Source organism: Gallinula chloropus (assembly GCF_964237585.1).
Source record: "Gallinula chloropus genome assembly, chromosome: 1".
Classification (NCBI taxonomy): domain Eukaryota; kingdom Metazoa; phylum Chordata; class Aves; order Gruiformes; family Rallidae; genus Gallinula; species Gallinula chloropus.
In genome coordinates, this window is record NC_140085.1 from 2,835,731 (window position 1) to 2,851,013 (window position 15,283).

The window sequence follows — 15,283 nt, forward strand, 5'->3', positions numbered from 1 at the left end:
AAAGAGTGCAGCGGAGGCTACGGAGATGATTAAAGGACTGGAGCATCTTCCCTGTGAGGAAAGGCTGAGTGAGCTGGGGCTGTTCAGCCTTGAGAAGACTGATTAATGTTTGTAAATATCTCAAGTGTGGGGGATAGGGGGAAATGGGCAGCCTCTTCTCAGTGTCTGTGGGGACAGGACAAGGGGCGATGGCTGCAAGTTGGAGCACAGGGAGTTCCACACCAATATGCAGAAGAACTTTTTCACAGTGAGGGTGAGGGAGCCCTGGGACAGGCTGCCCAGGGTGTGTGGAGTCTCCTTCTCTGGAGAGATTCCAGACCCATATGGACGCAGACCTGTGTGATCTGTCCTAGGGACCCTGCTTTGGCAAGGGGATTGGACCTCATGATCTGTTGAGGTCCCTTCCAATCCCTAAAATTCTGTGATTCTGTGGAAAGGTACCTGTGGGGCAGGAGAAGACACATCTTACAGGATTCCAGTCGACAAAGTAAAGAGTCCATTGAAGGGTTCAAATAAGGGATAATACGTGGCCATTGAACGGTCACTAATGGCATGGCTCAGAGAAAAAGCGATCTATTGTATTCATTTATCAATCCAGACCAGGGTTTTGGGCACTGAAAACGAGCTCTGGTTTTGTTGGACCTAAAGCATCACGGCTGTGAGTCTTACCCATACAAAGAGCGTACGTGGTGCTTCCTGTCACACTCCATCCCGATACAGACCCTGCCGTAATCAGTCAGCGTGCAGCAGTTTATGGCCATGCATTTTGATGCCTAACATGCTTTTTTTTGAAGTGCTTGCTGATATCAGCAGAGGAGGGATTAAGGGAAAATCCTCATCCGTAAGAGTCTACAGGAGTTTGAACTTTCAGATCATAAAGTGTGTGAACACCTGGGACCACATTTAAATTCTGTTTTAGGCGTTTCACAGATGTAGGGTAATGAATGAAAAGAGGAAGAGGGATGTTTTATATAGGTATATACTGTAAAATCAAGGCGACTTAAGGTTCCTCTTATTTTCTTTGGTGCTACATCTTGACTGATTGCCAACAAGTCCATTCCCCTAAGGAACAGCATTATGTTTCGCTTTTTACTTTAGTAAAACAGAGATCTGCCTTGGCCAATCTGTGAAATAAGAAAGAACAGAATATTCATCTGAAGATACTGTAGCAGATAAATCTTGGGTTTGGTTTTTTTACGACCCTATTGAAGTTAAAATAATGTGGGCTGGAATGGATGTTAGCAGCTGCTGGCAGGCTTTCCTGGGAAGGTGAATGGAAAGGGAGGGGTATTGAGTGTTCAGCAGACTCAAAGCAACTGGTTGTTTTCAAAACATGTAAATGTTGTTCTAAATTTTCATGTGTTTTTTCTGTTCTGTCATTGAAATGTTTGGTCTTTGGTGCAAACGGGGTTTAACTGATTTGATTGTTTCTTGCAGAAATGGGTACCTTTAAAAAAATTAACATAATAAATATCACAGAATCACAGAATCATAGGGGTTGGAAGGGACCTCCAAGGATCATTGAGTCCAACCCCCCTGCCAAAGCAGGGTCCCTAGGACACGTCGCACAGGTCGGCGTCCAGATGGGTCTTAAATATCTCCAGAGAAGGAGACTCCACAGCCCTGTGTCCCACACTTCAGCTATTGATAACCATTGATCAGATCCCTTCTCAGGCTTCTTTTCTCCAGGCTGAACAGCCCCAGCTCACTCAGCCTTTCCTCACAGGGGAGATGCTCCAGACCTTTAATCATCTCCACAGCCCTTCTCTGGACTCTCTCCAGCAGATCCCTGTCTTTTTTATCCCAGGGAGCCCAGAACTGGACACAACACTCCAGGTGGGGCTAGCTAAAAATTTCTATCAGTCATTTCATCTCTGAAACACTTCACCAGCCCCCTGACTTTTAAGAAAGTACTGTATTCTGGTTTTAATTCTGTGGCACTATCAGTGTGGATAGCATTTAATAAATTAATGCAAATGAGGTTGGATTCCATCAGCAGAGGGGTGACCAGCAGGGACAGGGAGGGGATTGTCCCTCTCTGCTTTGCCCTTGTGAGGCCCCGTCTGGAGTCCTTTGTACAAATATGGGGCCACAATACAAGAAAGATGTAGATCTGTTGGAGAGGGTTCAGAGGCTACAAAGATGATTAGAGGGCTGGAGCACCTCCCCTACAGAGAGAGGCTGAAGGAGCTGGGCTTGTTCAGCCTGGAGAAAAGAAGGCTGTGGGGGGACCTCATTGCAGCCTTCCAGTTCCTGAAGGGAGCAGAGAAACAGGAGGGGAATCAGCTTTTTAAAAGGGCAGAGGCAAGGGGGATGAAGTGAAGCCGAAGGAGGGACGGTTTAGATTGGGTATTAGGGGGAGGTTTTTTACAGAGGGAGTGGTGAGGGTCTGGAACAGGCTGCCCAGAGAGGGGGTGGATGCCCCACCCCAGGAGGTGTTCTAGGCCAGGTTGCATGGGGCCCTGGGCAACCTTGTGTAGCTCCAGCCCTGGAGGTTGGTGGCCCTGCCTGTGGCGGGGGCGGGGGTTGGAACTGTCTGATCCTTGGGGTTCCTTCCAACCCAGACCATTTTATAATTCTGTGATTTACAGGATGGACTAAAGAAGCTTCTGTTCCTTTGGCTTACATTGAGGGCAAAATGTGAATTGCATCAGCCAGAAGGATGGCACGAGAATGAATCCGAACAGCAAAGAAAACAGACTGAATTCCTAAATAACTTGCACATCTGGCATCAGGATTAGAATTGAGGTGATGGGAAGGAGGATGTGCCCAAAATAGAGGCTATCATCAGATCAGCAGAAGTAGGTTGTGCAATTTGCTGATGGTAGCGGGGTTTTTATAATCTCGAGGTCAGCCCGATGGGCGATTCCACTTTTACTCAGGAACACTTATTAATAAGTAGCAAAATTATATGGTCATAGGGCTATGCAGCAATGAAAGTTTCCTGTTGTTCTGTGACTGTTTTTCTAACGTGGGTGAGGTCAGATGTGATCAGTCATCGCTGGGATCTTCACAGATGTGTGCTTCTAGGAAGTTGGATCTTCTCTGCCAGCTGAATCAGGAGGATGCTCATGATCCTAATAGCCACGTGCCTGCAGCTCATGTTTATGTCTTTATCACCAAACTAGCTCTAGAAACAGCCTTTCTTTATAGCTTCAAAGTGTTTCCTTTCACTTCTATTATTCAGTTAAAGAAAAATAAAGAAAGAATTGCATTTTTCTTGAAATCTAAAACTTCCCTCTTCTTTGCCCAGGCGATATGAGTCCCATCCAGTGTGCGCTGATCTGCAGGATAAAATTCTACAGTGCTATCGGCAACATGCTCAGGAGACCCTCAGCTGCTCTGCCCTGGCTAGCCAGTACCTGCATTGTGTCAATCATGCCAAACAGGTGAGTTATAAACATTGCCACTGGATTAATAATGGACTGAAGAGAGGGAGACCGTTGGGATATCCAAATAGCCCTTCTCACGTGCTAAAGCAGTACAGTTCCCAGCATGTATTTTCTCTCAAGCTCTGTGGAGTCCACTTGCAATTTATTTAAATGCTCAGGTTTCCCATCTTTTTTCCCTTGGGAAGCTATTGTTTCGTGTAGTATCTATTGCTTTTGGCAGATGTTTCCTGGTATCTGCAGTTTTAGGAGTAAGGGGGATTAAACTATGTGGAACTCTTTGTCATAAGTATGACAAATGAATGGATATCTCAAACTAGAAAGCTCATCAGTTGGAAGACTTGATTTCTTTTATGTTACATCCTCTGAGAGTCCAATAGCACCCTTTACCTTCCTCTCATCAAGTTTTCTAGGGTATGAGTTGTTATCGTGGATTAAAACTTCTATGCTCTATTAGTGCAGCATAAAGGAAAATGATAGAAATATGTACATCTTTCAATTAAAAGAAGCTGAAATATCTAAATATCAGTCTTTTTCACCAGCTTCTGGCTTTCAAAAATAGAGGTGCACTTGTTGGCATCTTGCTCTTAAAGAAGCCAGTTGGAAGTGTGCTTATAGACCATGTATGTAGTGTGTATAAAATGTGCTTGAGTAAGTTTATTAATCTTTATTTCTGCTAAAATCAATGAGTTAATATTTGAACACATGAAAATGTGTGGTCTAATGGGTTAGCACAGACCCCAGCAAGCATGTCTAGTACTTGATAATGATAAGTTTTCACTCAAGTTAATTGTTCCTGTACAGAAAGGTAGCAAGACTCTGACTATAATCCTTCTCAGTGACCTTTTTGCTGTTGCACTGGTATGGCCTTGCTCTGGTGTTACTGAAGATCTTGTGGAGCTAACACTCTAAAATCACTTTATGATATTAGACATTGTTATCAGTTTAAGGAGGATCTGTGTGAGGAAAATTAAATTCAGATCACCCTGTCCCTTTCAAAATCACTTCCTTCCATATATCCTTTGTGGAAATGTCCTCCTGCCCACTCATTAATGCACTGCACTCCCAATCTCTTTCATTTCTTTAAAAACTCCACAGCTTACCACATCTCTCTGCTCATGATGAAAATTATTTGCTAATCTATGGCTTGCTTTCATAAAGCTACTTGCACTTAATTAATGTTGGGACTAGATCAGACGTCCAAGCATGAGAAGTGCAACCAGCTTTGTCCATGTGTCTTCACAGAATCATAGAATTTACTTGATTGGAAGTGACCCTTGAGATTATCAAGTCCAACCACCATCCTAAGCTGCCATCCACTACTAAACCATGTCCCTCAGCACCACATCTAATCGCCTTCTAAATCCTTCTGTGGAGGGAGACTCCACCACTTCCCTGGGAGCCTGTTCCCATGCTTAACAACCCTCACTGGGAAGAACTTTTTCCTAACATCCAATCTAAACCTCCCCTGGCACAACTTCACGCCATTTCCTCTGGTCCTATCACTTGTCAATAGGGAGAAAAGGCCAGCCCCCACCTCTCACACCCTCCTTCCAGGTAGTTGTAGAGAGCAATTAGATCTCCCCTCAACCTCCTCTTCTCCAGACTAAACACCCCTGGCTCCCTCAGCTGCTCCTGATGACATTTATTCTCCAGTCCCCTTACCAGCATCATCACCATTCTCCAGACATGCTCCAGCACCTCAATGTCCTTCCCATAGTGAGGCACCCAAACCTGAATGCAAGGTTCAAGGAAGTACAATTTCATTTAATTCCAGGGTTGGTTTTTTTTTTAGTTAATTCTCACTATGACAAACAATAATAGGTGTGTATATTTACCTTTTCTAAGTTTTTTCTTAGCTTGATTTTTGCATTCCAAAGCCCAGTCAGAAGTTACTGTGGGTATTTCTGAGACATTGTAGACAAAAAGCCAACAAATAGTATCAGGTTGTTATATGGTGGACTGGTTTTGCCATAGTTTGCCTCATCTGAAACACTGATTTACTATATTTATAATTCTATATTTTTTTAACATTAACTAAGGAATTTAAATTAATTAGTTATATATGTTTAAGCTGTAACTGAAGTTTGTATCCAATAGGAATTTCTTCAGAAGACTATGACAAGGATGAATTAATTCACGTTCAGAAGGTGCAGGAAAGGGAAGTTGCATAAATATGAGCATTAGGTTTCTGAACCCTTTTTAAACACCTTTTTTTTGTTGAAGATCTTCAACCAAGCCTGTCAAGTAGTTAAAAGTGTTCCCTAAATGCTTCTTACTCTCTTTCACACATGCTTCAAGATGAGAATTCAGAGAGGTTTCTCTCTTATGATAACAGAGAAAGAGAAGCCTTTTATGATGGAAATATTTGCAAGCAGGAACAATTGTTTTTCATAATGAACATCATTCCTCTAGAGCTCATCCTCCATGTGTTGCAGCTGTATTTGTAATTATTTTTACTCACTGATTGCCCAGAAGTCCAGGCAGTTACTTTGAAATAATTGCTAAAACGCTGCTATAAAATACTGCAAAATTACCTCCTTAGTTGGAAGACAGAGGAGTGGGATAAATACCAGAGTCAGAAATGAAAAAGTTAACTGACACTGGTTACAAGAAACAAAGAAAGAAGAAAATTTGCTAGAGGGAATAGACCAAGATATTGCAAACCAAATAAGTTAACTAATCCGATTTCCTGGCGGTGAGGCTGGGCACTTGTGCTCAGGCTGAGCACACTCTGTGCTTTTCATAAATTGAATTTATTGACTCCTCTTTCTTTCCTATCTTGCTTATAATTATCTCACCCTCTCTTCTGCATGCTCCTTATTTCTCATCCTGTCTGCAATCTCATGTCTCTATCTGTCCTTTTCTCCCCTTGTTAGAAAGGCCTGGAGAGCTGTTAATTCAGAGGACTTTGACACGTTGTATCTTCACTTGAAATCTTTTCCCAAAGTCATGAGAAGCTTGTGAGAGAAATTAAACTCTGTTATTAATGTTTTTATTTTATTACAACGGTAACAGAGAGAAAAACTTAACTTAATGAAGCCATTAAGGGGAGATACTAGGACTGTCTGTGGCTTGTGTTTGTGTTCCCACTGCTGAAGGACCTCCAGCCAGACCAGTCACTGCACTAACACGGACCATCCAGTGGCACTTTTATCACTTATCCCAGTCCGCTGCCCACTGATATGGGCAAGGTGGCTGTTTAAAACATCCTTTATTAAAAGATTCTCTTTCTTTCCTTTTTTTCCCCTCCTTTCCCCTGGGCTACAGGGAGTCCTCATTCCTACATGGAAACACAACCACACCATAGCTTAATGAAGTCTTTGCAATGGTTTCCTATTAGACCATTGAATTTCAGAGGGACGCAGGTCTCTGCAGGCAGGTGAGATTTGAAACTACTTCAAAGAATGATACCAACAGCTGCTGGTGTCTGACAGCCTGGCTACAAAATGTTATCCTTCAGCCTTGTAACCATTACTTTAATTTGTAGGATGGAGTGGTCCTTAATCACACATCCCGAGTCAGAATAAAACCATTATTTTACCCTCATCCTCTGGTATTTTTACTAGATACCATCTTCCAATCTAGCAGAAAAGTATGTAAAATTAGTGTAGCTGGAAACACTGAGCAGAAACACATTAAAAAAAAAAAAGAACTTGTATTTTATGGTGACCATTTAACACTACTTTGATTGAAGGAGTTTTATTGTGGAAGAGTCAGAGCAGGTTCCCTTCATGACTACACTGGTGTCATGAAAAAACACAAGGGAAATATTTTAAATGCATTAATTTCTTAGGTGGTATTAAATGGCAAGATTCAGTAAAGAACACTAAAAATAACCCCCAAAATGTACACAAAACCCAAAGCAAACCCTGGAACACTCCCAATTGACTGAAGATGATTTTTTATGGGTAGAAGTATGTGTGTGATGAACAAATACCTGCAGTTTCTTTCCTTAGGACACTAAATAAAAGTAACACAATTTTCCTTAGATCTTTTGGGAATTTCTTACATTAACTTTTGCAGTGTTAAACTTACGTGAAGTTAATATTCATCCCAGCAATGGCTTCGAGCAAGTTTCTGTAGTACCACTGCAAAAAGACTCTTCCAGGTAAAGCAGCCTTCATCAGTGATACAGAGATCTCTATGGGGATGCTGTCAAACTGAGATTGGAGATTTTGTTAACTGAAAAAGTTTCCCTGATTTTTGTTTGTAATAGCACTTAGGGAGCATCAACCCAACTCCTTTTATTTTGTCAGCATGTACTTTGCTATCATGGACTGAGGGAGCTGGGGCTGTTTAGCATGGAGAAGAGGAGGCTGAGGGGAGACCTTATCACCACCTACAACTACCTGAAGGGAGGTTGTAGAGAGGTGGGAGAAGATCTCTTCAGCCAGGTGACAGGGGATAGGACAAGGGGCAATGGCCTCAAGCTGTGCCAGGGCAGGGTCAGATGTTAGGAAAAAAATTTTCACTGAAGGAGTTTTTGGGCTGTGGAACAGGCTGCCCAGGGATGTGGTTGAGTCACCTTCCCTGGATGTGTTTAACAGACGGGTAGATGAGGTACTTAGGGATATGGTTTAGCTTAGGATGGGAATGGTTGGACTTGATGATCTTCAAAGGTCTTTTCCAACTTTGTGATTCTGTGACTGGAGAATATATGTGATCACAAGGACATTTGTCCAGCTCCTTGGTACACCTCTTAATCCTTACAGAAATGCTGTCAGCATTCTTTTAGATCCCACTTTTCTCCTTACTGATCTAGACAAGTTCTATCCATCTCTACATGTTCCCATTTCTTCAGCCCCTTTATTTCTAGATCACAGCAGCAGGAAGTTCTTCACAGAACCCTACATACTGTCCTTGCAAGTCTTGTATTTTTATGGTAGGGGTCAAGACCTCTCTGAACAGTCCAGGCATTAATGGCAGAGCTCTTTGGTGTGGCAGGAAGAATAACTCTTGGGCTACTTGACAGACCTGTACTTTTAGCTCTTGGTGGCCTGACTGCACAAGAGGGGATTAATGAAGCCCAGGGTCAGTGCAACAAACTATGGAGATTTTGATGATGGATCACAAGGAGGAGGTCGGTAAGGGAAAAACCTAGTGTTGTATGACTTCAGGATATGTTTACTCAAGTGTGTAATTGCTGGGAATGGGATTTATCTTATTGTGAGGTCAGATTTTTGAATTTCCTTAATAGCCTTAGCATGGCTAAAGCCATGATAGCTTTAGGATGGATGAAGAGGAATCATTACTGCAACTCTTCAGGCCACCAAATGGCCAGCATGTTGAGTCCTTAAATGGCTTCGTTCTGCCTCTGTCACTTGTCTCTGTGATGATGTGCATGTTGACAATGTTTCTTCTGTATTTTAAATTTTTTAATTGCTATTCCTAGGAAAGAATTGAGCCAAACTTCTCTGGAATAACTCTGAGTTACTGACGTATGTGTTTCTCCTTCTCCCTTCCCCTCCCCCTGCCCACTTTCTTAGCAAAGCATGCTTGGGAGAGGAGGATAAAGGCATTGTCCAAATCAAGCACAAGACCATCAACTCTAATTTCAGCAGAAGAGCATTTTTTCCCAAGAATGATATGACGGCCCATTTACAGGGCAGACCAATAAAGAGAAGAACTGGAAGAGCCATTTCAAGAGCAGCAGCCATCACGGCTCAATCAGTGTGACCATTTGAAAAGCCAAGACCTGTATCTTATTACATCAGGAATCGTACACCCGAAGATACTGTTCAGTCTTAGTAAAATCCACTTATTGGTGATTGAAGGAAGGAAAAGAAAAGAACCTTTCACTGACCTTAGAAAGGAGAAATATCCTTCAAATGCTGCTATTTCATCGTAGAGTCTCCTGAAAAACCTTCTCCCTGTCAAAGGCACAGATATGTAACACTTGGTGTGCTGGGATGTGGCGGTACTTTGTGAGCCAGTCAGCCGCCGCTCCTCACTGTACAGCCTGTGTTTGCTGCTCCTATTAAAGTTCCCCTTCCAATGTATAATGACGTCAATTGTGTTTTATCTTATTTCACAAATTATGTGACTTAACGAAGTCTCTCTCCAGGCCTTCTGCTGGAATGATGTTAACGACCCAACACTTGAGATGTAACATGGCCTTTATTTACGTGAAACGATTCTGTTGTGCTCCTCACTCCTGTCAAGTACTGACTGAATATGCCTCGCTCTGTACCAACAATAAATATATTTTATGCACAAGATTGATGTTTCAGTCTGTCTCTCTTTCCACTTCTCAGAGGCGGGTGGTGTTCCCTCTGCTGTGTCAATCATGGGGGTTTTTTCCCAGCAAGATGTTATTGCTGAAGCTTTAAAGCAAAGACTTTTATACATAACCAACCTTGGTTTCAGGAACAGCACTTAGATAGAACTGTTTTCCATCACGGCAACCTAAAAGGATCCCACGTGATGGTGGGCTGTGATTCATGCACCACCAGCGTTTCCTTTCTTGGAAAGTACTCGTGAATGAAAGGGCATACCGTGCCCAAAACAGCAAACCATCTTGCTGCAAGTAAACTTTCATTTAATTGTCTTTTTCTTCAGATAATAACTGCCACAGTTGTCTTATCGAGCAACATTCAGAAAGGTTTTTTTCCACAACAGTTATAATAACAGTGTCAAATGAGCAATGTGTCCACAGCTTTCTGCTATTTACCTGTTCTGTTTCTCTAATTGGCTATGTTTGAACTGCATCCTACTGTACAACTGTGTGTGCACCTGCAGATCTCATTTATATTCCAAATATTGCCAGTGACACTCCTATTCTAATTACCAAGATGCTTTGTGAGAACTCTTTAATTAAGGATAATTTTTCTCTTTTTTTTTTTTAATGCTACAAAACGAACCTGTTTTGGGTTTTTTTTAAACAGTGAAGCAACTATAATATCAGTAGGAGAGGAAGATCCTGGAGTTCAACGTCAGGCACCAGGTAAGCTGCTTGAGAGGAATAATAGGGACATAAGCGACATGTTTACACGGTGACTTGCTGTAGTGTTTACAAATCAGCTAACTCACAAATTCTCCTTTATAATGTTCTCTTTTGTAACGGAGAGCCAAGAAGTTGGCAGATCCCTCCTTGCCAGACTTAGAGTTGGCAGCAAAATGCAGCATAGAGGAACAGCAGACGTTTTTAAGGCCAGATGATTCTGTAAACTCAGGAGAAGAGCTATGTCGGGAAGGAAGGTCTCTGTTATTGCCAAATGTTTATTGGTTTCCCATCCTGACAGCCTTGAGCAATGGGAGTCAGTCTTGCTTGCTTTGTTCCAACTGTGTTTTGGGCTTCATTTGAGATGTTGTGTTCTTTAAACATCTTCTGTATCATCAGTGGCGGCATCTCTAGCACGTGTAGCTTGAGCTTGGGGGGTGCTGGTTGCAGCAAACAGGACGTAGACTTTAAATTGTCCACGTTGTGGACAACTTTTGCCTTTAAAGTAGTTCTGACTGTTTCTGGAGTGAGCTTCTGTTAGCAAAGTCCTGTCCCTCAGCACCCCTCCTTCTGTGTATGTGCATCCTGGTCCTTTCATTGGCCTTTGATTTTTTCCTTCTCCCAGTTGCCGGTTTGGACATCAAACAGGACACTGTTCTCTGGAAAACAGAGTAGAGAGGTGATGGTGGACATTGCTGCTCAAGGAAGCAGTATGTCTGCCAAAAATAGAGACATTTGCCATCTTTTGTTTCAAAACTGAACTAACGGTGTTTTTAAAAAATACTTAAGGAAGGTTCATAGGAACTGAACTTTTACCCCCCCTGTACTCAGCATTGGTGAGGCTGCACCTCAAGTGCTGGGTCCAGTTCTGGGCTCCTCACCATAAGAAGGGCATGGAGGTCCTGGAGCGAGTGCAGAGAAGGGCAACCAGGCTGGGGAAGGGGCTGGAGGGCAAATCCTCTGAGGAGCAGCTGAGGGAGCTGGGAGTGTTCAGCCTGGAGAAGAGGAGGCTGAGGGGAGACCTTATCACTGCCTACAATGACCTGACAGGAGGGTGCAGAGAGGTGGGAGATGGTCTCTTCACCCAAGTGACAGGAGCTGGGCCAAGGGGCAATGGGCTCAAGCTGCCCCAGGGCAGGGTCAGCTCAGCTGGGAGGGCAAAGTTCTTCCCTGGCAGAGTTGTGGGGCTGTGGCACAGGCTGCCCAGGGAGGGGGCTGAGTCCCCAGCCCTGGGGGTGTTTAACAGAGGGGAGATGAGGTGCTCAGGGATCTGGTTTAGCACAGGACAGGAACTGTTGGTCTTCATGATCTTAAAGGTCTTTTCCAACCTTGTGATGCTGTGAAGAAGCACAAGCAAGAGTGTGTGTCCACAGCTTGCTCTTTATGGTGCAGAGGGAAAAAGTGCTGCATCTAGTCTGTCCTTGAGTGTTCTTCCAGCCAAGACTTAACCTTGAGGTGGCATTTCAGGGTTGAAAATCTTTGAAGATTCCCATTTTTGTTTGTTTGTTTGTTGATTGGAAAGCCTGTTGGGAGGTCTCCTTCCTTCTCAGACACAACCAGATCTCTCTAGAATTAACTTGCTGCCAAACTCAGCTTTCTTTGAACTCAGCCTAATGGATCCTGATCTCCAGAGGGATGACAGGGATGGTATTCTCTAGGGATGACAGATGAAGGCATGACACTCTCTGCCCACAGTAGAGAATAATTTCAGATGTTCCTGTTGGTCATTCACAAGCTCTGATCAGGTGTAACCAAAGGGCAATTTTACCTAGGGTTTTAAATGGAAAAGCAGTACTGTAAGAGCTAAATCAAAGCTTTTCATTGTTCTTTGCTCAGAGTCTGTGGAACAAATCACAATCTTTCAATGGTGTCAAAATAATCACTGCTGTCCTACTCATGTAATTGAGCAGTGTTAGAGTCTCTCAAACACTAGACTTCCTTTTCTCAGGAGTCATGTGTGTCTGAGATCACAAAACCTTGTGGTTTTGGGGGTTTTCTTTCACCTATGAGGATACCCTTCCATTACAGTTTGAAGCAGATAGTTGGAATTAGCTTTACTATGGAGATGGCTACAGGTTGGGATAAATTTTACAGCTTAGGTGGCCAGTGCTTTTTTTCTTTTTTAGGTCCCTTGCCCTTTTTGAGAGAATCTAAAGAGAGGAATGGAGTTTTCAGGTGGACCCTGTCTGATGGAGTTTACATGTCAAGCTGAGGAAGTGGTAGGGAAGGGAGCTGTGATGCTTTAGCCTTTCCCTTCTCCATGCTTGCTTTCCTTTCTGAAATAACAGAAATTCAAGACAATATTCTTTGCAAACTGTTGCAAGATCTTCCCTCCAGCAGCAAGTGCTATTTGGGTTTGGCCATGGAAAATTTATAACTTCTTGTGTTTTCTTCATACACTTCTTCATATTCTAAGAGCCCCTAGAGATGCCTAACCAAAACCAGCTGTTGATCACAGTAGGTACCACTGGGACAGCATGAGACAGCCTTGCTTCCCAAATAGCAGGGACAGAGAAAGCTTAAGAGTGAAATCATTTGTCCTGTGTGATGAATCTCATTTACAGGACCCAAGAATCATCAGGCATTTGTCCAGTGCTGGCTGATGATGCATTGCAGCTTGCCTGCCCGTAGTGCATCCTATTTGATCAAGAGGTGGGTGTTGCAACTTAAAATCAGATAAGGATTTTGGAGTTGGGTGCCTTCTCACCTCTGGGCAGATGGCTACAGAGTAGATTTTGTAAGGAGAGATTTGTGTTGAGCTGACACTGGTTTTGGAAGTTGGCTGAAGACACAGGAGAGGGGACTGTGGAAGGAGAGAGCTAGAGAGGGAATGTGCAAGGTGGGCATCCATCCTACAGCCAGGAGAGTCATTGTGTTTAGGCTCTGGTGTCTCCACACATTAATTCATCCACAGGTCATGATCAGCATTAATGATACCCTTTGTGTTCCTGTTTTAAACCTGATGAGTCTCCCTTAAAGAGCTGGGGGCTCTTTTCAAGGCAAAGTACCCACTGTCACATTGAAGTTCAGGGGAGCAGTGAGTGACTACCAGACCCTGGCTCTTGAGAGCCCAAGGCAAGTTTCAAGTAGAGGTCTGGAAAATAAAAGAGGGAGTAAGTTTGGGGAGGTAAGGTACATTGACAGTGATGTTCACATTGGGTTTTGCTGGGTGAGCACCCTGCTGTTTTCAGCTCTGTGTTGGAGAGGAACATCTGTCATCTCAAGTGACCTTCGTGTTTGCTCTCAGCTGCTGTTCTCATTGGAGTAGTATCAAGTAGGGCCTGGAGGAAAGCACATTTCTGGTTTGATCATCATTGTGGTGGTGATCCCACAGTGCTATGCTGAGGAGACTCCCACCAGAGAAATCTATGTTCAGCAAAGGTACTGTGCCATCCCATCATCTGCCTGGCAGCACAATGGTCCCTGTAATACAAACTTGCACTCACCAGCCAAGGAGCTTGATCAGCATCTCCCCATCTTTGAGGAAGAGGAAGATACCCTGAACGTGCTGTGAAGAGGACCAGGGTGTGAAGAGGACCTGCCTGGGTCTCCAAGTCATTGTGAAACAGCCAGGCAGGTTCCCAGAGAGCACGGGGCACAGAGCCAGGGCTCCTCTGCAAGAATGTCAGCTCCATGTGAACAAAGGCACTGGGTAATTAGAGAGGTAATTAGTTTGGTAATTACTAAGGTAATTAGTTTGATTCTCTCTCAAGCCAGTAACTGCAGGGAAGAGAGAACACTCAGCCATGGTGCTGGAGGGAGCACCTTCAACTGCAGCGATGCAGCAACACCCCCCACCAGGTTAACCCTTTTCCTCAGGTGTGGGGGGCAGCACCTGACATTGCCAGGAATGAGGTGGTTTGGGGGGAAGAAAAACCTGAAAGGTCTGCTTGTGGGAGGTCTTGTGCCCAAAAATCTTCTGAGACCATTTCAAATGGCATCCAAAAGCTTTCATGCCGTGCTCAGGAGAGGACCTCAGGCAGCCCAGTGGTGATGTATTTATTACAAAGGTTTTACACACTGTTAAAGACTCCTGGGGGCACCTTTTGGGTAACTCAGGTGTCCCCATGGCATCGATGCTCTTGGGGGATGAGGGTTGTGCCACCACTCCTCAGGCTAGATCCTCCACACCCCTTCACCCATGGCTTGCTGGTTTGATGGGGGCATTTCTGCCAGGTTGGGGTGCAGGTCAGAAAACTGAGGTGAGTCTGTTCTGTTCATCTGTCACAGGCAGCCACGGTAATTCTCTGACCATCCTGTGTAGGAAAACTGTCCTGTGGATGGACTGGGGCAGAGCAGCTGTCCCCAGTATCCCAAAGTGACTGCACAGAGCAAACTGCAAGCACTCAGTTGGGAGGAGGCATTGGAGCTGCAGGGAGCAGATCAGATTCCCAAGTAAACTGCAAGCTGAGCAGGCTCTTCTTGGTGTGGTATCGAAATAGGAGGGCTGGAAGGGACCTGGCAAATGGTGGAGTCCACTTCTCTGCTCCTCTGTAAAACCTGATACTGAGAAATTGTTTTCACATGCCTCAGGCTGGGTCATCTTCTTGTAAAGTTGTTTGGAGGTCGGTTCGGGTGGGGTATAGGGGTTTAGTGTTGCAAGGGGTTTAGTTCTGCAAAGGGTTTAGTGTGAGGGGGGGTAAGGAGATCACAGAGTCACAGAATGGTCTGGGTTGGAAGGGACCCCAAGGATCATACAGTTCCAACCCCCTGCCACAGGCAGGGACACCAACCTCCAGGCCTGGAGCTACACAAGGTTGCCCAGGGCCCCAGCCAACCTGGCCTTGAACACCTCCAGGGATGGGGCATCCACCCCCTCTCTGGGCAGCCTGTTCCAGTCCCTCTCCTCTCTCTCTGTAAAAAACTGCCCCCTAATATCTCATCTAACCCTTTCCTCCTCCAGCTTCACTCCATCCCCCTTGTCCTGCCAGTCTCTGCCCTTTAACAAGCC

The 15,283-nt window shown here is 44.3% G+C and overlaps 1 protein-coding gene across 1 annotated transcript in view; it reads left to right on the forward strand.

Moving 5' to 3' along the window:
- The window catches only part of CHCHD3 (coiled-coil-helix-coiled-coil-helix domain containing 3), a 194,629-nt gene extending 185,019 nt beyond the window's left edge, over window positions 1–9,610 (forward strand). The window contains exons 7-8 of the mRNA XM_084270543.1: window positions 3,254–3,389; window positions 8,879–9,610. Of these exons, the coding sequence (XP_084126669.1) occupies window positions 3,254–3,389; window positions 8,879–8,905 (163 nt within the window). The 3' untranslated portion in view covers window positions 8,906–9,610. The remainder of the gene's footprint in view (window positions 1–3,253; window positions 3,390–8,878) is intronic.
- Window positions 9,611–15,283: the final 5,673 nt, after the last annotated feature.